General features: G+C 34.3%; 1 protein-coding gene across 2 annotated transcripts; it reads left to right on the forward strand.

Moving 5' to 3' along the window:
* The first annotated feature begins 5,189 nt into the window (after positions 1-5,189).
* On the forward strand, positions 5,190-26,483 carry LOC117334690 (zinc transporter ZIP3-like). 2 transcript variants are annotated; one of them, XM_033894449.1, is made up of 2 exons: positions 5,190-5,329; positions 22,275-26,483. In XM_033894449.1, the coding sequence occupies exon 2, from the start codon at positions 23,601-23,603 to the stop codon at positions 24,735-24,737; it is 1,137 nt and encodes a 378-aa protein (XP_033750340.1). In that variant the 5' UTR covers positions 5,190-5,329; positions 22,275-23,600; the 3' UTR covers positions 24,738-26,483. The 2 variants fall into 2 exon arrangements, with proteins under 2 accessions (XP_033750340.1, XP_033750341.1); XM_033894450.1 differs by lacking the exon at positions 5,190-5,329 and adding an exon at positions 17,001-17,395.
* The last annotated feature ends 484 nt before the right edge of the window (positions 26,484-26,967 follow it).

Consider the following 26,967-nt stretch of genomic DNA (forward strand, 5'->3'; position numbering starts at 1 on the left):
AGTTAATGAGTGTTGATATATCTTATAGCAGTTAATGAGCGTTGATATATCTTATAGCAGTTAATGAGTGTTGATATATCCTAAAGCAGTTAATGAGTGTTGATATATCTAATAGCAGTTGATGAGTGTTGATATATCTTATAGCAGTTAATGAGTGTTGATTTATCTAATAGCAGTTAATGAGTGTTGATATATCTTATAGCAGTAAATGAGTGTTGATATATCTTATAGCAGTTAATGAGTGTTGATTGATCTTATATCAGTTAACGAGTGTTGATATATCTTATAGCAGTTAATGAGTGTTGATATATCTTATAGCAGTAAATGAGTGTTGATATATCTTATAGCAGTTAATGAGTGTTGATTTATCTTATATCAGTTAATGAGTGTTGATATATCTTATAGCAGTTAATGAGTGTTGATTTATCTTATATCAGTTAATGAGTGTTGATATATCTTATATCAGTTAATGAGTGTTGATATATCTTATATCAGTTAATGAGTGTTGATATATCTTATAGCAGTTAATGAGAGTTGATATATATTATAGCAGTTAATGAGTGTTGATATATCTTATAGCAGTTAATGAATGTTGATATCTCTCATAGCAGTTAATGAGTGTTGATATATCTTAAAGCAGTTAATGAGTGTTCATATATCTTATAGCAGTTACTGAGTGTTGATATACCTTATAGCAGTTAATGAGTGTTGATATCTCTTATAGCAGTTAATGAGTGTTGATATGTCTTATACCAGTTAATGAGTGTTGATATATCTTATAACAGTTAATGAGAGTTGATATATCTTATAGCAGTTAATGAGAGTTGATATATCTTATAGCAGTTAATGAGTGTTGATATCTCTTATAGCAGTTAATGAGTGTTGATATATCTTATAACAGTTAATTAGTGTTGATATCTCTTATAGCAGTTAATGAGTGTTGATATATCTGATAACAGTTAATTAGTGTTGATATCTCTTATAGCAGTTAATGAGTGTTGATATATCTTATAACAGTTAATTAGTGTTGATATATCTTATAGCAGTTAATGAGTGTTGATATATCTTATAACAGTTAATGAGAGTTGATATATCTTATAGCAGTTAATGAGAGTTGATATAGCTTATAGCAGTTAATGAGAGTTGATATATCTTATAGCAGTTAATGAATGTTGATATATCTTACAGCAGTTAATGAGTGTTGATATATCTTATATCAGTTAATGAATGTTCATATATCTTATAGCAGTTAATGAATGTTGATATATCTAATAGCAGTTAATGAGTTGATATATCTTATAGCAGTTAATGAATGTTCATATATCTTATAGCAGTTAATGAGTGTTGATATATCTTATAGCAGTTAATGAGTGTTGATATATCTTATAGTAGTTAATGAGTGTTCATATATCTTATAGCAGTTAATGAGAGTTGATATATCTTATAGCAGTTAAAGAGTGTTGATATATCTTATAGCAGTTAATGAGTGTTGATATATCTTATAGCAGTTAATGAGTGTTGATATATATTATAGCAGTTAATGAGTGTTGATATATCCTAAAGCAGTTAATGAGTGTTGATATATCTTATAGCAGTTAATGAGTGTTGATATATCTTATAGCAGTTAATGAGTGTTGATATATCTTATAGCAGTTAATGAGTGTTGATATATCCTAAAGCAGTTAATGAGTGTTGATATATCTAATAGCAGTTGATGAGTGTTGATATATCTTATAGCAGTTAATGAGTGTTGATTTATCTAATAGCAGTTAATGAGTGTTGATATATCTTATAGCAGTAAATGAGTGTTGATATATCTTATAGCAGTTAATGAGTGTTGATTGATCTTATATCAGTTAACGAGTGTTGATATATCTTATAGCAGTTAATGAGTGTTGATATATCTTATAGCAGTAAATGAGTGTTGATATATCTTATAGCAGTTAATGAGTGTTGATTTATCTTATATCAGTTAATGAGTGTTGATATATCTTATAGCAGTTAATGAGTGTTGATTTATCTTATAGCAGTTAATGAGAGTTGATATATCTTATAGCAGTTAATGAGTGTTGATATATCTTATAGCAGTTAATGAGTGTTGATATATCTTATATCAGTTAATGAGTGTTGATATATATTATAGCAGTTAATGAGTGTTGATATATCTTATAGCAGTTAATGAGAGTTGATATATCTTATAGCAGTTAATGAGTGTTGATATCTTATAGCAGTTAATGAGTGTTGATATATCTTATAGCAGTAAATGGGTGTTGATATATCTTATAGCAGTTAATGAGTGTTGATATCTTATAGCAGTTAATGAGTGTTGATATATCTTATAACAGTTAATGAGTGTTGATATATATTATAACAGTTAATGAGTGTTGATATATCCTAAAGTAGTTAAGGTTATGTTGATATATAATATAGTTGATGAGTGTTTATATGGGGATGTGTTTACATATCTTTTAGAGTTTAGATTTTTTATTTTGTTTTTGAGTTTTGTGCGTTCCAAATTTTTATCGGCAAAAATCGATTGCATATTAAAATTAAGTTGTTTCATATCATATTTGCGCTGATGTTGATTCAATTATCTAATTCCTTTCACTTCCATCTTTTCCTCGTGTATCCTGTCACACCTTAAGGGAACCCATCGATCAGATAAACATTGCCCTGGCCCTATTTTAATAGAAATATTTGATTGTTGTACTCGTGACAGATGAGACGCTCCAAGCTACCTCGGTGATATGACGGTCGTGAATTTGACTACATATCAGTAGCTGTTATGTAACCGCACGATAAATTGTTTCATTGCCAACTCCGATAATGACTTTTTTTCTTTTCCTTTTTTTTTCAGAGGAAAAAAGGTAAGTGCTAACAAAATATAAGACATAGGAATGTCTAAATGATATTTAGAAAATACAAATAAAACATATTCACTGTTTATACTTTCTTCGTAATAATTTATTTGATGAGAAACTACTTTAGCAAACACATTCACTGTCCACTTTCTTCCTAATATTTCTTTTTGATAAGAAACTATTTTCATAAATACATTCACTGTCTATACTTTCTTCCATATGCTTTATTTGATAACATATTAAGTAAATTATTCACTATCTACCTTCTTGCTAATGCTTTCTTTTGATAAGAAAAATATTTAAAGACACTTTCATAATAATTGCCATTTTTGTACCATTATTCAAATGTACATAGTCAAATACATAACTATAAATCTTATTTGAATGTCTATTGCCCTGCCACCAACATAAACATACTATTTGAGAGATCATTCCACGGATTCTTCATTGATGCAAAACATCTGTGAAGGCTAGTTATAGCAAAACGGATCGGTTGGCTTTGTAAATAATTGAACACATTATTTATAGTATTTTCAAGTTTGCAATTTGATCCATAGAATATTTCAATATTTCATTACCTTTGGGTGTGACAAAGGAATCTGAACCCGAGGGTAGGTGCATTCATGAATTACCCCTAGGGTTGAGATTTCTTTGTCACACTCCCTAGGTAGAGAATTATTATTTTTCTCCAATAGCTTTAAATAAATGCATATCACATCAGTGATCAAGGGTCTGTATGTATTTTTTTTTCATTACACAAGAAAACATAGGTCTTAACACAATATCACAATACATATTAAAACAGACACTAAAATAAGGTATCGGTGAAACTATTCTGATTTTAACAATAGTACAGCTCGTTATTTCATAAAACTTGTATGTCTCTTACGCATATTAAACATCAAATACCAACGTAGGAACCATAGTGACGTCACTATTGTAGTTCCAGAGGTACTTCCGGTTCAGAAGGTTAGCGCGGTAGAGAAATCTCTCACGTTTAAAACTGGAGATAAATCGGTGAACTGCGGGAGAAAATCTCCCGAATTCTTACTCAAATAAGTTTGTTATTTAAATGTTTCAGAAATAATTTAAACAAACCTTGTATTACTTTTACTATATGCTGATAAATGTTTAATTGACAGTCAGCTGGGATTGTTTGCAGTTCAAACATAAATATATACTTTATCTTCACATCTTTAGAAGAGAAGAAAACCAATCATTTGTCTTTATCAGTAACAGGTCTTGCAATGACGTTAGAGATCATAATATAAGTATCCGTCCTTAACGTTCCATATACTTACACCAGCCCTTTACATTCCATATATTTACACCAGCCCTTTACTTTCCATATATTTACACCAGCCCTTTACATTTCATATATTTACACCAGCCCTTTACATTCAATATATTTACACCAGCCCTTTACATTCCATATATTTACACCAGCCCTTTACATTCCATATATTTACACCAGCCCTTTACATTCCATATATTTACACCAGCCCTTTACATTCCATATACTTACACCAGCCCTTTACATTCCATATATTTACACCAGCCCTTTACATTCCATATATTTACACCAGCCCTTTACATTCCATATATTTACACCAGCCCTTTACATTCCATATATTTACACCAGCCCTTTACTTTCCATATATTTACACCAGCCCTTTACATTCCATATATTTACACCAGCCCTTTACTTTCCATATGTTTACACCAGCCCTTTACATTCCATATATTTACACCAGCCCTTTACATTTAATATATTTAAACCAGTCCTTTACTTTCCATATTTACACCAGCCCTTTACATTTAATATATTTACACCAGCCCTTTACATTCCCTATATTTACACCAGCCTTTTACATTCCATATATTTACTCCAGCCCTTTACTTTCCATATATTTACACCATCCCTTTACATTTCATATATTTACACCAGCCCTTTACATTTAATATATTTACACCAGCCTTTTACATTCCATATATTTACACCAGCCCTTTACATTCCATATATTTACACCAGCCCTTTACTTTTCTTATACTTACACCAGCCCTTTACATTATATATATTTACATTTACGTTCGTGATATTTACACCAATAGGACTCTCTATACCAAAGCCCAGTAAAATCAATGATTTTCACCACCATAAACTCCACTTTGTATTTATCCTCTCAAATCCGCCTAAGCCCTGTATAATACCGTTACGACAACAACCAATATATTCTCCCATTCGATTCGTCTAGCTGTTTATTCAACATAACTCGCTGGGATAATAGAGGCATATCGCTTCCGTTAATATGTCATTCTTTAGACTTCGATCCGTAACGACACTGCCTAGAGGTTTTACTTCATTTGTCATTGAGCTTATGTGAGGACTATTTATTACTGGGAATACAGCGGTTAGAACAGGTGTCCCACGGGGAGTTTAAAACAGGTGGCGAGCTCGTTATCAACAGGTAAGTGATGTTAGTAATCCTTTTAATTGAGTTTTGTTAATTAATTATGATATATAACTAGATTGTTGTTAATTTAGTGTATTCTGTCATGTTGCCCTATACACAATGCTATAGTAGTGTTTATTGATAGATATAAAACCATTGTCACGCACTTTACTGTCGCGTATACAAAGGTATGTGTACTAAGGTCAAATTCCTATGTAATCTAATGCTATTTAATTATGTGTAATTGGATTATACTAAACGGTTTAGAACAACTTAAAACCGTGCTATGGAATCTACTGAAGGGCGAAGGTTAGCTATATTTTGATACATATATTGTTCTGTATCTTTACATTTATCTATCTATCTGTCTGTTGTAAAATGGCCACATGTGTTTATATTTGTATGGATATAACACAATAACGTTATGACAGCAATACTCATCCAGCTGAACACTGTTTGTGGTACACAGTTTGTCCAATACACATGCTGGCTGTCCGTTTCTACTGTCATTTTAATTATCTATATATAGTAGTCGCATTGTTGGGTCAGGATAAAAATCTAAAAGTAAACAAAATCTGAAACGTCATACCGGCACTTTTGTTTGGGACACGTGCTATACTGGACAAATGGATATCCTCTTACATCGTTCGCCGAACAGTATTGTGAAAAAGTGAACAAATATTGCTCCCATGTCAAAATATTTCCTTTCGTTTTGCTTCGGTAGTAATTTGAGTATCGTTTAGATGGAAACAACCCTCGGTTACTACTGTTCTCAGGTTCTTACCATATGTACATTGTGTGCTTATTAGATAATATTATTACAACATTAACCTCTTGTATATGACAATAGGCTAACATGATACACGTGTAAAATCATTACAAATGACACGAGTTGGTTATACTTAGTTTTATCATGATATTAAAGTTAATGCAAATGGTTGTGGCTTTTCTACAATTTCTGGGCATGTTGTACAGCGTCTAATATGCTCCTTAAACAATGTTTTAATTTCAATGAAGAGCTCACTGCGGTGGTTTGAATTGGTATTGTCTTTGCAGAGCTCAATGCGGTTATATGAATTGATATTGTCGTTGAAGAGCTCAATGCGATTATATCAATATAGAAATTGTCAAAGGGGAGCTCTGTGCGGTTATATGAATTGATATTGTCGTTGGAGAGCTCAATGCGGTTGTTCAGTGTGGTTATATGAAATTTTATTGTCATTGAAGGGCTCAATGCTATTATTTGAATTGATATTTTCATTGAAGAGCTCAACGCGATTACATGAATTGATATTGTTGAATAGCTCAATACGGTTATATTAATCGATTTTGTCATTGTCTTGATTCTCGGTTTGAGAACGTGACATTAACTATATTTGGCCCGACGTTTTATGGCGGGTGGTGAAATAGAACATACTTCATCTGGTCTTATTCTCGTGTTTTAACGAGGATCTCCGTGTTAATTTCTTCCCTCAATTCTTTTTGTCTCTTTTTAGCGGACATGTTGCTTATTTTGATTTATAAGTACAGTTAAGTCGGTATGCCTTATTGTTGTCATGACTTGTTGTCATTTGTGGTAGTATGTGACTGTAACTACCTGTGTTATCATGATTTGGTTACAAGAATCTTCACCACAATGACATTTTAAACATTTTGTATACACTCCTTCGTTTTTGTTAAGACTGGTGTTCTTTCTCTTTTTGCTCATTCTCGTTCTATATCGACTCGGCTTTCCCATTGTTTTGTAGTTGTGTCTATTTGTATGATTTGTTCATGAATAATATACAGCCAAACCGTGTAATCTCGAAAACAGTCGGGTAATGAAATCTCGAGTATTCGAGGCTACTGAGTGTATTTTATATGTAATCTCTACCGTCGGGACTGAATTTTTACTTCGAGTTAAGCATGGTTTCCAGCTATCATAGTTCGAGATATCGAAGTTTGACTGTAATGTATTATCATTCATTATCTGATTGACTGTAACAGGTTATCATGATATTAATTCCAAATAAGAGTATTTCAAAAGTAGTGCTTCTTTAAACTCAGGGTTTTAGTTCTTGTGTTAAATCTTATTACCTTGAATAACAAATCACTTTGTTTTGATACATATGGAAATCATATCTTTAAATGCTAGCTACATGTAAAATGCATGCTTAGACAATATCTGAATATCTGAATTTAACGACAACTCTGATATATAATTTTTCGTCAAAATAATTTCAATTAGGTTATACTATATTTGAAATATTTGATTCTTGTGATCGAAATGTATTGATCAAAAACAAAAGCTTTCATGAATTTGAATTTAAAAAAAAGAAGAAAATAAGTTGTTAGGCATGATTATTGGAGAACAAAGCAAACACTTTTCAAATTGTTTTTTGTAAGGTGATTAAAATGTCAAACAAATATGTGTATGTGTGATAGACAACCAGAACCCGGTTTCGTCAACATTCCATCATAAAATCTCTATGGAATCTTCAATAAGCATTAATGGATTAAAGGGGAAAATATTCGTTAAGGAAATCTCAAATTATGTGATACTTTCCTATGGGAAATTTAAGGAATTTACTTAATTTAAAGAACGTTGATGAAACCGGAACTTGGCTAGTTATTAATGTAGAGAAATTTCTTAACTTATTAAATGTCAAACCTGTCCAAACTGACACTGTTTTATGATAAAATAAAAGTAAATAAAATTGCATCATACTATAATATTGCATTATAAAACTGATAGATTGACCAAAATGGTTTTACACTATAAACACAAGACTTATTAAGAGATCATCAGTTTAAATAAACTTTAAGATAAATTGTAGGATAGTGATTATAGACAACGTCATACTGCTGCTTCTATAACTCGCCAGTGGCACTAGGGTCTAACAATGTGGAAATCGTGACGGGAGGTCAGGGACATCAGAAAAGATCTTAGGAAACGTAAAACACGGAAAAGGCATGCACTCAAAAATACCAAAGTTTCAACAATATTGTACAAAATCTTAAGAACATGAAATGCGTTTGCCTATATATATTATTTTAAAATGATTATTCAGGAATGGAAGTGTAATTGATATCTAAGATAAGAATGATTTAAGATTGTTTCCCAGTCAGATAAGGTTTTTCTGTTCAATATTGTGATCAATATTTGTTTCCTCTCAATGTCTCTTTACACTATATATGATGTGAGTGTTATGTCTGTATATAGTCTATATTGTTTTGTTTGTTTGCACTGTATATATATACACTGTACTGATGAACCGAATAGCCTAAAGTAATAGAGAACTGAACTGAACTGTTTCCTCTCCACTACTGGTGTTCTGATTCTGAAAATCACAATGTTATAGCATCACAGATATTTCTATTCAAATAGAGAAGACAGTACCGTATACATTCACATCAATATATTCTAAAAATTGCCTTAAATAATTTTACAGACAACAAATAATGTTCCAGGTAAAAATGCCGTGACAATATCAACATAGATATTACCTGGCGTTTTCATCAATAGTTCACCTCCAGATTCACTGCACAATAGGTGTGATTTTGTGTACACATTGTCGGCTTTGATCTGACCCTATATATACTGTATCTGGTAACACATTAGCTGTCCTGTATAATCATATACTCTCATCTTCCCTGATGAAATGATCGATTCTGTCCATTTTTCTGTGTACATACGTTGATATGCTTCCTTCAATGTCAGACATGGGTGTAGTTGTCATTAGCACTATTTAAAATCGAATTTTTGTGTTTACCTTTGTCAACAATTTAGGACTGATAGGTTACAAATCTGTCAGCAGTCGTTGACTTGTAATACCACAATATTATCGAATTGTTTAGATATTTATGACAATTTTGCTAGGACACAACATGGTTTACTGCTAGGATCTGCGTCTTTTCAATATACCTGCTGGTGAATTTTAGAATTCTTGAGTTTTGCTGTACGCTACACTGCACATTAATTATATAACATTGAAAAATATCCAGTTGATGTAGTTAAGGTCCTTATCATCACCGACGATTCCTAACCGAGTGAATATTACGATACATTCATTCTTTCCTGTGTGTTGTTTTAACACCAATGAGAATAGGACACTTAGACCTATATACAGTCTAATATTGTTTTCATTTACTAATTCATTTTTTGTTTCGTTTGATTTCGTTTCGTTTCGTTTGATTTCATTTCGTTTCGTTTTGCACTTTACAGGTTCCCCTGTATGAGGCGGTATAATTAGTATTGTCTCTACTGTAGCTAGCTCACGATTTGTATTAAAAGGTGCTAATATCTTGTGTATTTTTTACCATTCTTCTTCCGATTCTGTTTTTTTTTTTCAAACTGTATCAAATATCCGAAATCATTTTTCTCGGTTAGTGCGTCTCCCCGTTTGGAATTTAACATTTGTTTAGTCCGATGATGTGTTTCACATTGGGTTTCAACATTTAGGCCCAAATCATCACAGATGAGATATCAAAATAACTGTAATATTTTGTATAAAGTATATTGTAGTAAATTCAAAGGTGAAATTCACTATCGAGTTGAAAGCTTTGAATTTTAATTAATCATTTATTTATTTTATTAATTTCATCATGCTTTTAGTAAAAAATATGTGTTATAGATGTACAGATACTGTGGTTTTGATACGTAGGAATACATTGTGTTAGGTCCAGTAAAACGACTGCGCTATCTATTTGATCATTTTAATGTATTCCATTGTTGTTATAGCTGATATTTAAAGCAATATTTCTAATTTATTTTCGTTCTTTTTACAAAGAGATATAAGTACAAAAGACACAAGATACCTTTCAAGTAAGATACAGTACAGTCAATACTAATTATACTACGTCATATATCCAGCTGTTTCCCAAAATATTGACACAATGTACCTAGAAAGCGATTGATGAATCTTAAAACTAGATCGAAAGAAATGTCAATATCTGAATAGAAACGTGCAATAGCCCTGAATATTAATTAATTTCCTGATTTACAATATTTCATGATATATTCTAAACCATGTCACTTTTCAACTAAATTAAAAACATTACAAGATAAACCTATAAGTATATACATTGTATGTCAGAATTATGAAAACAATAAATCCAGCTGTACAGAATAAGGAACCTAGCAGGAACATAATCCCATATAGATCCCTTACTTAACCTTCAGTATACTGAAATTCAACAGCCGAATGAAGGACCATATACTTAACGATAAATAAATCAGAAAAAATGGAACTAGATATCTTAAAATCGATAGAAGTATCTATGCAAACTCACACATGGCTGTATTTGAAAGCATTGGTAATGTAGGTACAGTCTATCCTAGATCAGATGTCAGGCGAATGTTAACCCACTGGAGGGGATCTGAGTGAAGGTGGTCATAGGAGTTTAAACAATGGATATCAATGATTCGTTAATACATGTTCACTATATCCTATATTACGGCCGAGAACATGACTATTTCTGGTGCAGGAAACGCCCATCCTTTCCGAAATACATAATTTCGTTTTTACGATGAAGTATGTTTTATATATTTATATTTGTTTTAGAGAAAATAACTACACTATTTGGATTGTAAATATCTTTCGTTGTCAGATTGTTTCGGTTAAAGTACCCTAGATGAAAGCAATATATTGAATTCAAGTTTTTACAGTAAAAATATAAATACAAAATATCTTACGTTTAAGAGTTGTGCTAATGTTTAAGAGTTGAGTATTTGTCTCAGATTTGGTAATATAGATCTTGAGATATTCAATAAAGAAGAATTTGGGGTAAATGGTGCCAGTTTGACATCTGAGCTGGGATTTCAGCTTAGAGTAATCTCCCCTTCATATTGAGAGGAAATAACAAAGCATTTTTCTGACTAAGTAAGATGTTATTCCTCTCTTTCCTATGCTGTTTATTTACAAAGTGAGTGACTATGAATTTCTCAGTTTAACCCAAGGATTTTTTGTTCTAAATGAACATCATTATGTAAAAATCAAGACGACATAGGAATACCTCAGAATAAATGAACAGAATGATTTTATGATACCCATAACAGCAATAATATATGAAAACTCAATGCTCCCCTACCGACCCCATCCCCCAACCCCAGGCCCATAATTGCGTCTTTTAAATCGACCACCTTGAATATGAGGAAGCGACTATATAATATTGATAATATCAGCTTTGCAATAAAACGCCGGTAAATGGAAGTTAATATAATAGACCAACGGAGGGATCCTAAAAAAAAAACCTATAAAAACCAGCGGGATTATTACAGCATTAGATGTTGATGTCTATAGGGCGTGACTAGCGGGTGATGCCACGGCTCCATGAGACCTGCTGATACGGCCTCGCAGCCTTTTATTGTACTGCACCATAGGGACACAGTTTATGGCAGTGTTATGATGCTGATGTCAGACGGGGTCATGAAATCATAATTCCCTGTAACACGTCGATGGTTGAGATTGTTTTGGTTCATTTTATATATTAGTATAGAAATTCTACACGATCATAAAAAATGTGTCTTGGCTGACATGTATGATACACAGCGTTTTAAATTTTATTCAGGCAATCAATTTCGGATCAACGTTCAGGTAAATATAACAAGGAAAAATACTACTGTTTTAACAGGTAAGGACAAATCATGATAAAGGCTAACAAATATGGAATGACACACGACAGAATATGTCTTGCGGCTAACAAACAAAATGAAATGGATAGCGCAAATAATGTGCCTTCAAAATGGCTAATATGCTGCAGCGAAAATAGGACAAAAAATATCACAGTGCCAACAAGGAAAAAACATACCACAGCGCCATCAAAGATAAAACACACCACTTCGCCAACATAAACAAAACATACCACAACGCCAACAAAGGAAAACCATACCACAGCGCCAACAAAGACAAACCATACCACAGCGTCAACAAAGACAAAACATACCACAGCACCAACAAAGACAAACCATACCACAGCGCCAACAAAGACAAAACATACCACGACGCCAACAAAGACAACACATACAACAGCGTCAACAAAGGAAAACTATACCAAAGCACCAACAATGACAAACCATACCACAGCACCAACAAAGACAAACCATACCACAGCACCAACAAAGACAAAACATACCACAGCTCCAACAAAGACAAAACATGCCACAGTTCCAACAAAGGAAAACCATACCAAAGCACAAACAATGACAAAACACACCACAGCGTCAACAAAGACAAAACATGCCACAGTTCCAACAAAGACAAAACATACCACAGCACCAACAAAGACAAACCATACCACAGCGCCAACAAAGACAAAACATACCACAGCGCCAACAAAGGAAAACCATACCACAGCACCAACAAAGACAAAACATACCACAGCACAAACAAAGACAAAACATACCACAGCACAAACAAAGACAAAACATATAATGCCAACATAGAAAAGCATACCACAGTACCATCAATATAAAAATTCAAACATTCAAACGACAAACCAACAGGAAGACAATAAATAACGGCAGAATGTCTTAAGTTGATGAATACGTATTCTATCCATTAAAGTGTAGAAAAATCACCTACTGTTTAAAGTTTTGTATGTAGAATATTGGATGGCCAGTCCTGTATAGGCGTTCAGATTGTAGATATGGGAAAGAACATCTTTTATTTACGAGACATTTTATCGAAGTACACATATCGAATATTGCCTTAATAAGTGTATATTTAGTGTATATTACTGGATACGCATCTACGGACACATTAACGTTAGCCTAACATGAAAGTTGGTTATTTACAAGGCAATCTTTGCATGACAAACCGAAGTCTGACAAGGCCAGACAAACCGTCAGTGGAGGTCAAAGGTCAAACTATGTACTCTATGTGTATCATTATTCAAATATGATGTGCCTGTCTATTTCTGTATTATCCTTAACATAACTCATAATTTGTCTGGGGTGCTACTTTGGTCGACCAGACAGTGTATACCAAATATCACTTCTAGTAACCTTATCATGGAAAAATCATTAATTTGAATATACGTGATAGTTTCTGGGCAGTAAATTTTGCCCATAGATATTTAGATATTGACCTTTGAAACACACATAATTTCCTCAGGAAAATGGTTGGGTAGACTATCTGATTACATGAGGGGAAATCGATGACGATACAGCCTCTTCGGTTACTTGTTATATCAATATCTAATAAATGATGGTTTTACATACCACAACAATGTAATGTAAAATAGACCACCCTGATTAAAGTATGTCCTCTGTTTTGATTTGGTCTTGAATAATATCCGGAAGGTGTTATCAAATGAATAATGACGTTGTATTATTGTTAAATTGTTATAATTTGATGACTATTCCCCTCCCCTGCTGCTGCTAAATATGCGCGCTAAGGTGATAGTGATGCCCACTTTGGTTGATTGCTATGTCCGCGTGGTTGATGACAATGTACCCTCGGTGGATGACTCTATTCCCTTTGTTAATGATTATGTCCGCTTGGTTAATGACTATGTCCCCTTGGTTATTGACTATTTTCGCTTTGATGTCGACTATGTCCCATGGTGTATGACTATGTCCCCTTAGTTAATGACCAAGTTCCCTTGGTTAATAACTATGTTCCCTTGGTTAATGACTATTTTCGCTTTGATGACGACTATGTCCCATGGTGTATGACTATGTCCCCTTGGTTAATGACTATTTTTGCTTTTATGACGACTATGTCCCATGGTGTATGACTATGTCCCCATAGATGATGACTATGTGTCCTTGGTTAATGACTATATACCCTTGGTTAATAACTATGTCCGCTTGGATGATGACTATGTCCCCTTGGTGTATGACTATGTCCGTTTGGCTGAGGACTATGTGCCTGGTTTGATAACTATATTCCGTTGGTTAAGGCTATACCTCCTTGTGTTACTATATCTTGGTTTACGACAGACACCAGGCAGTAGAAAGCACTTGTTGGTCTTTATAACCTGATCTCATTTTAAGTGCCGATATATCAATGGTTTGTGATTTTGCACTTTTTGCACTGACTTATCCCTATGTCTCCACATATTACATTAACAACGTATGAAGTAAATATTAGAGGAAATACTCTGGTAAATCACACAGATAAACTATTCTATAATTTAATTAAAATGTCTAACGTTTAATATGCTGTATAGTTTCGTACAAGCCATAGGTCAGAATTATCCTTCCATGTGCCAGGCTGTCCTTTCGATTGGAAGTGCACAGGACAACATAACAAAACAAGACCTTGCGCATGATGTAGAAATCGTGATATTTTCTGGAGAGTGCAATGCAGCCTTTCGGGAATCCATCATCAAAGCTATTACTGTTCCGTAAATGTTACTTGGATTGATTGCGATAGTTTAGTCTTTACCACATTAACAGCAGTGCTTTAAACACTTTGCCTTCTACTCCTATCTGTTTACTTAACACATTTTCTGCCACGTGATAGTTGTCAGTGTTGTTCTGAAGTAACTTTCATGAAGGGTATCTTTTTACAAGACATTCCTCCAAATAAAATGTAGCTGACTAAACATGTTCATTTTGGCGTTTCTTTGGCATAGGTTATATTAGAATAGTAGAATTTAAACGGTTCTTTCAATTATTTATTCTTTAGAAAATTGACATGTATGATGTTATTACTATCACACCTTCACTTGAACTCCGAAACTTCTCGTTCTGAAACACATAACATTGCAATAAATGTTTCTAGCCTGTCTTTGACCTGACCACAATGTTTAGACATACCTATATAATTTTGTCTGCTTCAGATTCGGTATCTATACGTAACAACAAACCTTTCGCTTTAGTGCACTTTTATTATTTGGTAATTATAAAGGTTATTTCCTGTTCTGGGTTTCCCGACATAATGGACACTTAATATACCCCGTTATACATCAACTGATTATGGACAATCGGTGGTCCCGGGAAGCCGTCCAAGTCAGGTTCATGTTTATAAACTAATGTTATTGGCTATCTATTGCAGAATTACACGTCTAGGAACGTAAGTAGTTTATCATTGACTCCCAAAGCCTGGCATTAAGGATGAATTCGTGTACGAAACGCCGAACAGTGTGTATAACTATGGAGCCATTATCATGATACAAATATATTTACCATTTCTGGAGAGATAAATGATATATCTTCGATTGTGTTATATATTTTTACAATTGACATTTATGCTGTTCTATCATCTATAAACATTGTACAATAGGTATATATCTAAAGAGTCTGCTCCATTTTGAGACGGGATTTTCTTTGATTTCTTACAGCCAACGATCATAGTTATACTACGTATGGTTGATATGTCCACTCATCACGAAGTACTCTTTCATCTTATTAAGATGGCATTGAAAATGAACCTGTCTAAAACATAGGTCATGGATTCCTTTTAGGAAAAAATCATGAATAATAGTAGTTTTGAAATAGCCAAAATGATAATTAGGTTATTATTGTCATGATTTTCATGAAGTGGAATAGTTGTTTAATTATACAGAAATGATGACTTGTTTAGGTTTGGCTGCTATCAGCTAGGAACCTAGAGTAACAGGAGGTAATTTTGTCAATAATTCTCAAGAAGAAAGAAAGAAAGAAAGACAGAAAGAAAGAAAGAAAGAAAGAAATACGCCATCGGCATATTCTAAAAATACGGTGAAATAAGCCGGTTTCGAAGATAAGACATGGTTCCGAAGAAACAAGTAACAATGGCGCTTTGTGGCTATTTGTTTGTTTTGATTCCAACATTATTATTTTATTGTCATAGATGTTCCAATTGGACTAGGCAAAACTTATCACATCTTAGTAAAGCATTCTCCGCAATACTATATTTTACAAAGTATTTGACAGTAATTAATTAATTAATTGTTTGTTGAGATATTGAAAATTACCAATTTGTTTTACAAATGCATTTTTTCTGTGACTGTAAAGGGCTACTTATTGTTATTGTCTGAGCCTACTTGTTAATATATGGTGTTGTTACCACTGCACTCTCGGGAGACATACATCATAGTTACGCCAGCCTCTGTACCAATCCATCATTGTCTCGCTGTAGGGGCAGCGGCACGAGAGGACAGTTGATGGATGAGGAGTTGTACAGACTTACAAATCTCCTAATCCTGGAACCTTTATCTGATGCTGTCATAACCACATCGTGTATATCTAATTACTTTATCTCACTAAAATCTGGGAAATATTGCCTTAATTTATCTTTCAATACCCGGATGTATTCCTTGTTTACTCTTCTGAACATTAAGCCACCAAACGCATTTACATTGTCATTTTAGATATCGATTATTTCTAAGTGTTCAATCTCGACCATAAATCATTAGCCGCTGACTAGATTCCAATAAATGCTCAATCGAGCCTGCAGTAATTGCGCGTTTAACACCGCCACTAGTTTGAATCACAAGCCATACGAACTTTGCGTAAAGCCAGAAAATCAATGAAACCTGATCGTTGGCATTTGTTTATAGCCCTCTCAACGGCATCAATTATTATATACTGTTGGCATCAATCGTAACTATTCAATCAATCCTATTTTTCATAAATTTGCAAGCATTTATGCAACTGGGAAGGTTTCCCAAAACGTTTTCATGATCTATATTAAAGTCACCCGCGTCAATTCGATTCCTCAAGCTGCAGTGGGAGGTAGACACATATTAAAGCGTTCGATGGACGTGATTGTCAGTTGTACATTAGAGACAAGACGTGAATGACGGGATGATGTTAGGTGCATTCGTATAAGTACCTATCTGTATATGTATACATGGCTTGTGGTTCAAACATGTGATTAAGATCCTTTCCAAAGTCACATCATTAATATACAATACGGAATGTAGATACATGTATATAAAATGGGAATTTTGAACTTTTTACTCTGGCTGTAGGCTGGATCACACAACACTGGTGAGAGGATGTATGTCTAAAGATAGATTGTTTACACAATTTCAATGAGCTTTTCTTCTGGAATTGTGAGAGTCGAGCTGTGGAAAAGATCTTGTTAACATTTGAACATCTGTTATCGCCAAGGGAACTCGTGCCGAGTAGAAGGCATTCACATTTACCTGTGTATAGACTGGACTGAGGTGAGTGCGTGTCTATATATACATACATGTTAGGATGTTTAACTCGTGCTAGCTATGTGTTACACATATCACAGTAGCGGTTTTATAAACTTTTTATTCTATATTATATTTACAGTTAACAATTGTTATTTACAAATAATTATGCCATGACAATAGATATCTCACCCGAATGAAACAAAATGTAACTAATTTCCTTCACGCTCAGTTTGTTCTATTCTTGACTCCTCTGATGTTTAAAGGGGCAGAGTTTGTAAACATTTATTTACCATTTTATTTTACGTTGGGACTCTATACGTAACAGGGACGAAAATATAATAAGCTAGCGCTAGAGTAAACCTGTTGGCACCGTAGTGGCATTGTTCCTTCAGTAAATAATTCTAGTGACACGCATTCTGTGACAGGTAAACATAATTCAAAATCAATACACTATGCCTGTATGTTGGGTGACTGTTTAGTATCGTAAGGTCCCAATGTCTCTATTGAAAAGTATTTAGTCCGTGAAACAGCGCCGATCGAGCAGAAAATTGTCGACAGTCTATCAATGAATACGCTGTCATTAGAATATTCCATTCCTTGTCACAAACGTTTCATTTTATTTAGCAAAATTACATGCAAATTATCTTTTGAATATATATTTATTTGTTCAAGGTTGGCCAACTGTAATATTAAGATTTTAATTTATAAAAACCTTGACATTTGTGGTCTATAGCCTAAGGCTTACTGCTGTTGTAGTTCTCTCGGTATAAAACATTCATACCCTATTAGCAGTAGTGTGTTATATAGCGGGAACTGGGAATTACGATCTAATGCTATCCGGAGACTGTCTATATTAGTAAGCTATTATAGAATATTGGATTATCAGGACGATAGTCTGGGTTAAAGGCTAAAGCTACAGACGACGGACAGCTGAATCAGGAAATTGATGTCTGATATGATAGTCTTGACAATGACATAGCTTAGGAGCGAAAGAATAGGCCATGTTGTAAGCACAGCTGTAGATTTCTACATTATGTTATATAGGTAATGGTGCGTGTCATGTATACATATTCGTTAACATGATGAGGGTATTGTAGTCGTCTATATGTAGCGTCGAGTTCATTAGGAAATAATTACATGATAACATTGTAACTTTTTTATGGTTGACCTAATCTTCCCCTCCCTTGAAGATGTGACAGAGAAATCACCAACCCGAGCGTTAGAGATTTGTCTCGCATCATCAAGGATGGGGATGCTTATTTTTTACGCGCCTAGTCGAGTTATTGCGATGCAACACAATGTTGACGTGACGTCATTGCATTGTCGACTCAAAGTCATTGAATTGTTTCCGTGACATCATTGTGACTCGTGATATATAGAATATATAAATATAACCTAGGGGTTAACAGAGATATCACATCGTAGAGGATAAATATGGTGGCTGATTTCTGTCATTTCGTTATTTCATTTTGTTCCCTCGACACAGCAATTATCTTTGTCTCCCCCCCCCCCCCCCCCCCCCCCCCTAATTATCCTCAATCCGTAGCGAAAATAACGAGAAGACGCCATACCTCAACGCGAAATAACGATAACGAAACAAGTTCATTCACAAACTGTTATGATAGGGCTATGTTGGATACCCTGTATAACAGTGATTATATTATGGTTTTCGTTCACGAATGGTAACAGAATACCGACCAGCAGCTATTAAACATCTTCAATTTCACGGATGACGTCCTCGATTCCGTAACTCGTCTTCAAAGATATATCTTTGTTTTAAGTAACCTGGTGGAATTTAAGAGATTGCATTGTAACAAATGGGATTCGTTTGCTGTCTCGTTTAAAGAACTCGACATTTAAAGGTATTTTTAAAGCGTAGATCTTGTTTTTTGTATTGCCACATCGGTCCATGTTTTCATTTTGCCTCGTGTCATATTGCGTCATGTATATTTCAATATGCGTTCATGGACTAGTGAGTGACACTGTATATGTCTATGAACCACATCTACATGGCTTTGTAGTAGGCTGATATGGCGGTTTGCCTTTCGTCACACTTGTAATTTCCATTTCGTTAAAGTACGCGTAGATATTCTACTTGGTTGGTTTATTGATCTGTTCATCAATAATAGACTGCCACCTGAAATCATATTAGTTTTCAGGAATATATAATGTATTACCACTCAATACATATCAATATTTTAATGTCATATAGTTTCAAATATATTCTTCTTCCTCTACTTATTGTCAGCATCATTGATCTTTCAAGGGAAATACCAAACACTATCAGGAGATATTGTTTTCAACGTGAGAGTATTGATAAGAACGCTATGTCGGTTTGTGTTTCTCGGGTAGCCGAGAAACAGGAAATTCTGTGATGTCGTGGTTGTGTCATTGGGCAAGACACTTTACCCTCATGGCTCTGGATGGCAGCCGACTGTCTCCCGCATGTTATTCTGTGAGGTAGTCACCAACTACTACAATGAGACCCCGCCTCAAAATGACCATGGCTGTTCACGGGGCAATAAACCAAGCAAATAAACAAAACAAGCAAACAAATACTCGAAGTACGTATTTGATTGTTAACGTTGACACGTCCATTTCATTCTACATTACACGGACCGTGGGTTGGAGATTTTTATGTATTGGGTCTGAGTTGCGAATTTGTGCAAAATCACTGTGGTATATAGAAACTGGTACTTGAAACTGCGGATTAAACTCTGTACCAAGCCTACATTTTGCGGTTTGTTCCAGGTCGGTTTTCCTTTTGCAGATGTGCATTTTAATTGGGAATGTTTAGATAACGCAAGCACATTACAAGTGACCATATAAGCAATATTGTGACGTCACCTAGTATTCAACTTCTGATTGTATTTACTGACATGTATTTCTATGCACTGTCGTGTCACTACCAGACATCAATCCATATATGGATTCATTATGTTTACATTGTAAGCTAATTTCGGTTATTGTTTATCATTAGATTGAAGAACAAAAATCTACCCTGTAACTCTCGGTTTTGTTCCAGCCATGTGCGTGTCTTAATTTATTTGGTTGTCTCCTTTGTACTTCATACGGTTTGGATTCTTGTTGAGTTGTAATATAATGTAAAGCAAGTTTTTTTCGTATGCGATTGATTTTCGCGTATTTCGCGGGCGATTAAAATTCGTGAAAATTAATCGTATACGGAAATAATCGCTGTTAAATAGTTTCAATCACATAAACAGTATTTTTTTTATGTCTGTAAATTTTAAAATTAAAACACTGCCAAAATAACATTAGACGTGAAAACGAGAAATTAATTCGTCGCGAAAATAAGTTGGGTTAATAGTAGTTCTTGTGTGTTATGTAATGAATATAACTTGGTCTTAATTGCAACATTCTAGTTTTTATAAAAGATTTTATGTATGAAGTAAACAACCAAATTTATGGCTATGATATTTCAGCAAATATTTCACATAGAGGTTCATGTTATTGTAACTGGACATAGTAGAATAAAGTGTTGTTGTCATTGGTCACGTGAAATAGACATTTTCTTATTAACACTGTTTAATGTGTAGTCAACATAATTTTTTTTGTAAATATTTTAATGGTAATTATCCTTAATTCAAGCTAGCATTTATGTTCAGTTTAATTAATATTTGTACTGTTGATCAGAACATTTGCTGCGTCTTTAAAACAAAGGCTTGATACAATTGTGTCCTGGCCAAGGCTTCTTAAAGTATTGTGAGTTACTTAACATTTTACATCAGATGTTAAAAATAATACTTATCAGATAAATAGGAATTTGTTTAATATCCTGGTATTAAGCTGGCTTAAACTCCAAATTGTAATGTTTTTGTTTGTTTGTTTGTTTGTTTGTTACAACACGAAATATTTACAATGTCTTCATGGTAAGCTCCAGAAGTTCGGTATACACGTTTTGCACATGGCTTTAACCTGAACTAAATTGATAACCAAGTTAGAATGCACGTAGAATGATGGCTCTGAAAGTTGTAGTCAGTTGTACTGTATTTTAAAATTCATATCATCATATTTTTATACTATTGATATGTCACACCTGACTAAGACACTCTTGGTTTATTTCGAAACGCTATGAAATCAATGACTACACAAAAAATGAGCCTTACCATGCCTTCATCAATACATTCTCTGTACCTAGCTTTGTCATCACGCAGCAGCGACACGCACTGCTTAGTGAAGGTATGAAAGGTTGTAGATAGTGTCGGTTTTCTGCATCCACGATTTATTGACTGGCAGTTCATTGGTCCATGAAATACATTTAAGTTGTTAATGAAATGTGTGTAATGGCGAATAATGTTCCTTTAAACTCCTGTTTTATCTCTGTATTGAATTATACTTTGATTTAAAAGTCTACTGCGATGTTTCTAAAATTAGAAGGAACTAGGAACCAGTGTAATCTGACATCACAAATGGGATATAACCTACCTTAGTACGACTAAATACACAATCATATAGATACGACTGTGTCAGAGTTTCAGACAAAAGTACGGTGAAGGGAAAGGCGTTGACTCTTTCCGGGTCTGATGTCAGCTGATGTCGCTGGTTAAATAACAGTGAGATAAGTTAGTGATGGATATTTTGATTGTCAAAGAATGTCCATTAATGAGGAGATAAGTCGGTGATGGATATTGTATTTTCAAAGAATTTCCTATACGCAACTGTTTAAAAGATAAACAGCTTGTGTGTGAGGATGTACAATGTATTACGGTATAATCCTCAAGCACATGCCATATAATTGTAGTGTACGATACGAATTAAAGTCTGTTGCAAGATAATCTAAATATCAAAGAAATACTCTGGTGATATCATGTCATGCATATGGAAATTATGTAAATTATATATATCCACATTTCTAGAATTGAATATTTTTTTCCTTTTTCAGATGAAATCTCCACAGCCAAGACTACTTATCACGACACCGATTGGCCATCGCTGTAGGAGGATGCAAATGAGCAATCCAGGAACATGTAATTTCTGGTAGATTCTCTTTCATCATCGCCTAGCTCTATTCTAGGCTTCTTTTAAATAAATAATCGCGTCTCCTTTCCCTAACTATCAAAGTCGAATGGTAGATATGTAAAAGTTTAATATGTCTGAGAATTCTGGCTCAAGTCACGAATGTAGATGAAAGGATACCTCCAACGCTTTGAATAACAATAGAGAGCGAGAGGAGTTTTTGGAATTAAAACAGCCACTCTGAGAATAATGTATGTACTGATTGAACTGGTATCCTACACAGGTATGTAGAGTTTAACATCGATTGGTATTGTACGGGAAAGCCGTGTCAGACAAGGAACTTGGCGTGCTTAATCAAGCGGATTACTCTAACAACGACAGAGTGGATATGTTGATTGGCGTGACATAAACACACGTACTGATGAATCTGCAATCAGGGGCATTTAACACTATGTGTGAAGGGTTAATCACTGCCTCTAAGATCAAGTTCTGAGAAATGGAACAAGATACAGCATACTTCCGGCTTTCGTTTGTATAAAAGGTGTAAATGTAGAATACGGATCCTTCATGTTTATCTGTGAATATGTTTCCTTTGCCGGTCTAGAGATATTCATCGTTCTACATTGCAGACAATCGAACGCAATTATAATAACAATATAAGTTACCAATAATAATTGACGGTCACGTGCTATTGACAGCTGGACTTGTTGAGATACTGGTCAGTCGATACTGACTCGCTAGGGAATCATTGCTGGCCATAACACACCGCGCTGTCTTAGGTGATCCGTAGTGGACGAAGCTCTGGACACAGATCGAGGACTTAATTGTGTAAGCGGATGAACACACACGACTCCGAAACCAATCACATTCCTAAACCGGTGGAGGAATACAAATCTAATTCTTTTCACATGGTATTTGAAAGTGTGCGGTAAACAAAACGCGTGACATTGATTTGTGTGTGATTTTATACGCTAATACGTCGAGCATTGGATTATATGTTACCTATTAACACAAGCCGTATAGTATTGACCATTTATTGACGGTCAGCTTCGTAACCCCAATAGTCTCTAGTGATGGCAAACAGAAAACGCATTTATTTCCCAGCACGGACAGTTTCGTTCAATTTGACATCAAAGCTTCTGTAAATGTTTTAAATGATGTCAGAGCTTTTCGAAGAGAAAACATTTTTGATGACACTTAGTGAAAAAGTGCTCTAACTACCTTATGATACCACCATTTTCATTTTGGTCTCATGTCAGGTTTTACGAGCAGACACCATTCCCAGATGCCAGACTCCGAAGTGGACATGGATGTAGTTGTAGCTAAGATAATCTCGTTGGTTGTCCTCACTGTACTCACGGTGTTGTTTGGGCTTTTCCCCTGTCGGCTCATGCAATATTTCGCGAAAACAATCTTCAAACGAAAGAAGATTCTGGACTACATGCTTTCATCTTTGAAATGTTTCTCAGGGGGAGTGTTTCTAGGAACGTGCTTTTTACACTTGATTCCGGAAACACGGACTAAAATAGATCAAATGATGTCTCAAATTAGATCGCATTCCACATATCCGGTTGCAGAGTTATTGACAATGGCGGGATTTTTCGGAGTGATATTTACTGAACACGCAATTCGGGCACTTTATAAGAAACTTCAAGAAATGACCGATCATGATCGGGAATGGACAGAAAGTGAAATTTTACCTACAACGCATTCGACAATTTTAAAAAGTGACATTGAAGGTGAAATCGAATCCCGAAGTTTACACTCAGTTCAGAATCAAGATATTGAATCGGGTTCAAACGAAGTGAGCATGATGAACGAGAGTGAAGATACCAAAGAAATCATGGACATGGAAATCGAACCGGCTCCTCTTCAAGATTTAGAAGTCAAACAGGTAGTTACAGAACTTAGCCGAGGAGATGATTCAAGTAGAGGTCATATGAGGTCAGTGCTATTTATAACCGCTTTGTCCTTTCACGGTGTGTTCGAAGGGATGGCTCTTGGACTACAGAGTTTGGAGAGTAATGTGTGGGTGCTATGTTTTGCTATAAGCATTCATAGAGGAATTCTAGCGTTTGGGATAGGACTACAACACATGCGCAATGACGAAAAGCACAGTACAATGGTGTTTAGTGTAGCGTCGTTTGCGATTTTAGCAGCTGTTGGAATTATCATAGGAATAGCGATTTCAACAGGTGCGCAACTATATACGGACGTGAACGTGCCAAACGCTATTCTACAAAGTCTGGCTACAGGGACTCTATTCTATATTATATTTTTTGACATTCTCTTTAAGGAGATGGACGGTAACAAGGACGTGAAGAAGATGTCTTGTACCTTTGTTGGTTTCGCTGTTATGGCTGTGATATTTGCAGTAACAAGAGAATAATAATGTGAATGAATAGTTACATTGTCTACTGTTGTCAAAAAATCGTTCTTTGTGATATATCATTTTATGTTTATTATGTCATTGGCTATATTTTTATTCTAAAATGTTTCGTTTTCATTATTTTTATCATTTGTTTATATGGGAACCATTATAATTCATATAGATCACACGATTTTGCTGACGTTTTTCTGAAGTTATGAAAATTTGCCATGAAGTGTTTTTCAAGGAGATGCTTAAAACACCACCTATCGTAATTTGATGCGCTCGTGCTACGGTAGGTTGGAAAGATGTTTGAGAAAAGCAAAGAAGTTGTTTGTGATTTTGATGGTGACTTTTGTCAGTCACATCTATTTAACTAATGCATAATGAAATATTACATGGACAACATTTTGTCATATAATAACAATAATACTCTTATAATTTATGGCATATTCCTAACTTCAGATTTATCATAAAATCAATAAGGATAACTTGTCGATCAAAGTCCTCTTTTTACTGTGAATCACTGGAGTCTATGAATCATGGTTATAAATTATTTAAAGATAATATTTTTTGAAAAATAAATAATTTGAGAAAATCAATATACGTTTTGTAACAAATGTTAAAGAATTGATCATGGCATCATTGTGTGTAAAGATATGTCGGATTTAGAAAGCATCATGATGTATATTACTATCGCATCATTATCTAAACGACACCTGATGGGAATTGAGGTACCATAAATTCAGTATTCAATGTTTGAGCTTGAGGAATGTACGAAAAGCAAAGATTAGACACGGGTAGTGGTAATCATGAATTTGAAAAGGCGAAATTGATGCGAGAGTGAATTTAATTACAAGATACCACTGATATATAATTGATGGTACGTACCAGACTGGTCTGATTTGTGAAGTCTAGTAATGAGTTAAAATTGCTTTATAAAAGTTTGATGTTAGGAGACGGAATAAAAGGTATGAAATAGAAGTGAAATGCTATAACAAAGGAATGTACAAAGGACCTTGTAATGAAGATACATCTTTTTTCGTCGTCCTAGGACTCGTCAGTGAGGCTATGAGACAAAATGAATATATTTTACCTTGATTTGTTGACATAAACAACAAATGTACAATTGTTTTGTTGACATAAAACATTTAATGTATAATTGTTTCATTGGCATAAATCGTTGATGTGCAATTGTTTTGCTGACATAAATCAAAAAGTACAATTGTTTGTTGACATAAATGACCAATGTCCAATTGTTTGTTGACATAAATGACCAATGTCCAATTGTTTTGTTGACATAACTCACCAAGGTACAATTGTCTTGTTGACATATATCACTAAGGTACCATTGTTTCGTTGACATAAATCACCAAAGTACAATTGTTTTGTTCTAAATTCCATATGAAAATGCTACTGATTTCTGACGATATCCGTTTTTGATTGGTCTGACATATCCATGGTACAAATAACCATGTTTGATGTTTAATGTTTGAAAATATTTCGTCAGAAGTCGAAATTTTTATGCTTAGAAAGTTTGAATAACATCACTTACAGTTAATTATGATTTCTCCCGTCTGAAGCCAGGCAATCACGTATTGAAGTCAGCGGAACTAAATGTCGGTATACTTAACTTCTGATTTTCCACGTCATCCTATGCTGTTTTCTACAATGTCGGTCGCTTGTATGTCCTTGTGTCTTCCTCGTTTAATGTACAGATATCACCATGGCAACAGAGTATATTTAATAAAATAATCTTTAAAACAAGTCTTGTTTTTCCCTTCGTATTCAAATGGACATAATACACTCCTTCTATTTTAGGTTAAGGGGCTTTTAGCATGGATGCCTCTCGATAAAGGTTTCTACAAGCTTCGGCGGAAAATCCGTTCATTAAAGACCATTATGTTGTTAGTAGATCTAGCGTGTTTTAATCAAAGGAGGTTCTGATGTAGGAGATGGAATCGCCATTATTTCAGTCGGCATTTTCCGTGATGGCAGATAATCCAATGTGATTGTATGCCTCCCTTACATCACTTTGCTTCTTACAAAAAATCGATATAATTCACTGTAGATGTTGAGGTAATACAACCTATCAGTAGGTGTTTATTTCTGTGATCATGAAAAGGTCATTAAGTCACGCCCCTGAATTCCAGGTTATTCCTGGAGAGTATTACAGAACTGTGATTCTCCCTTCTCAATACCCACATTCTCCACTCAAGCCACGGTCTATTTATAGTACATCCAATGCATA

Source organism: Pecten maximus, chromosome 9 (assembly GCF_902652985.1).
Source record: "Pecten maximus chromosome 9, xPecMax1.1, whole genome shotgun sequence".
Lineage (NCBI taxonomy): Eukaryota > Metazoa > Mollusca > Bivalvia > Pectinida > Pectinidae > Pecten > Pecten maximus.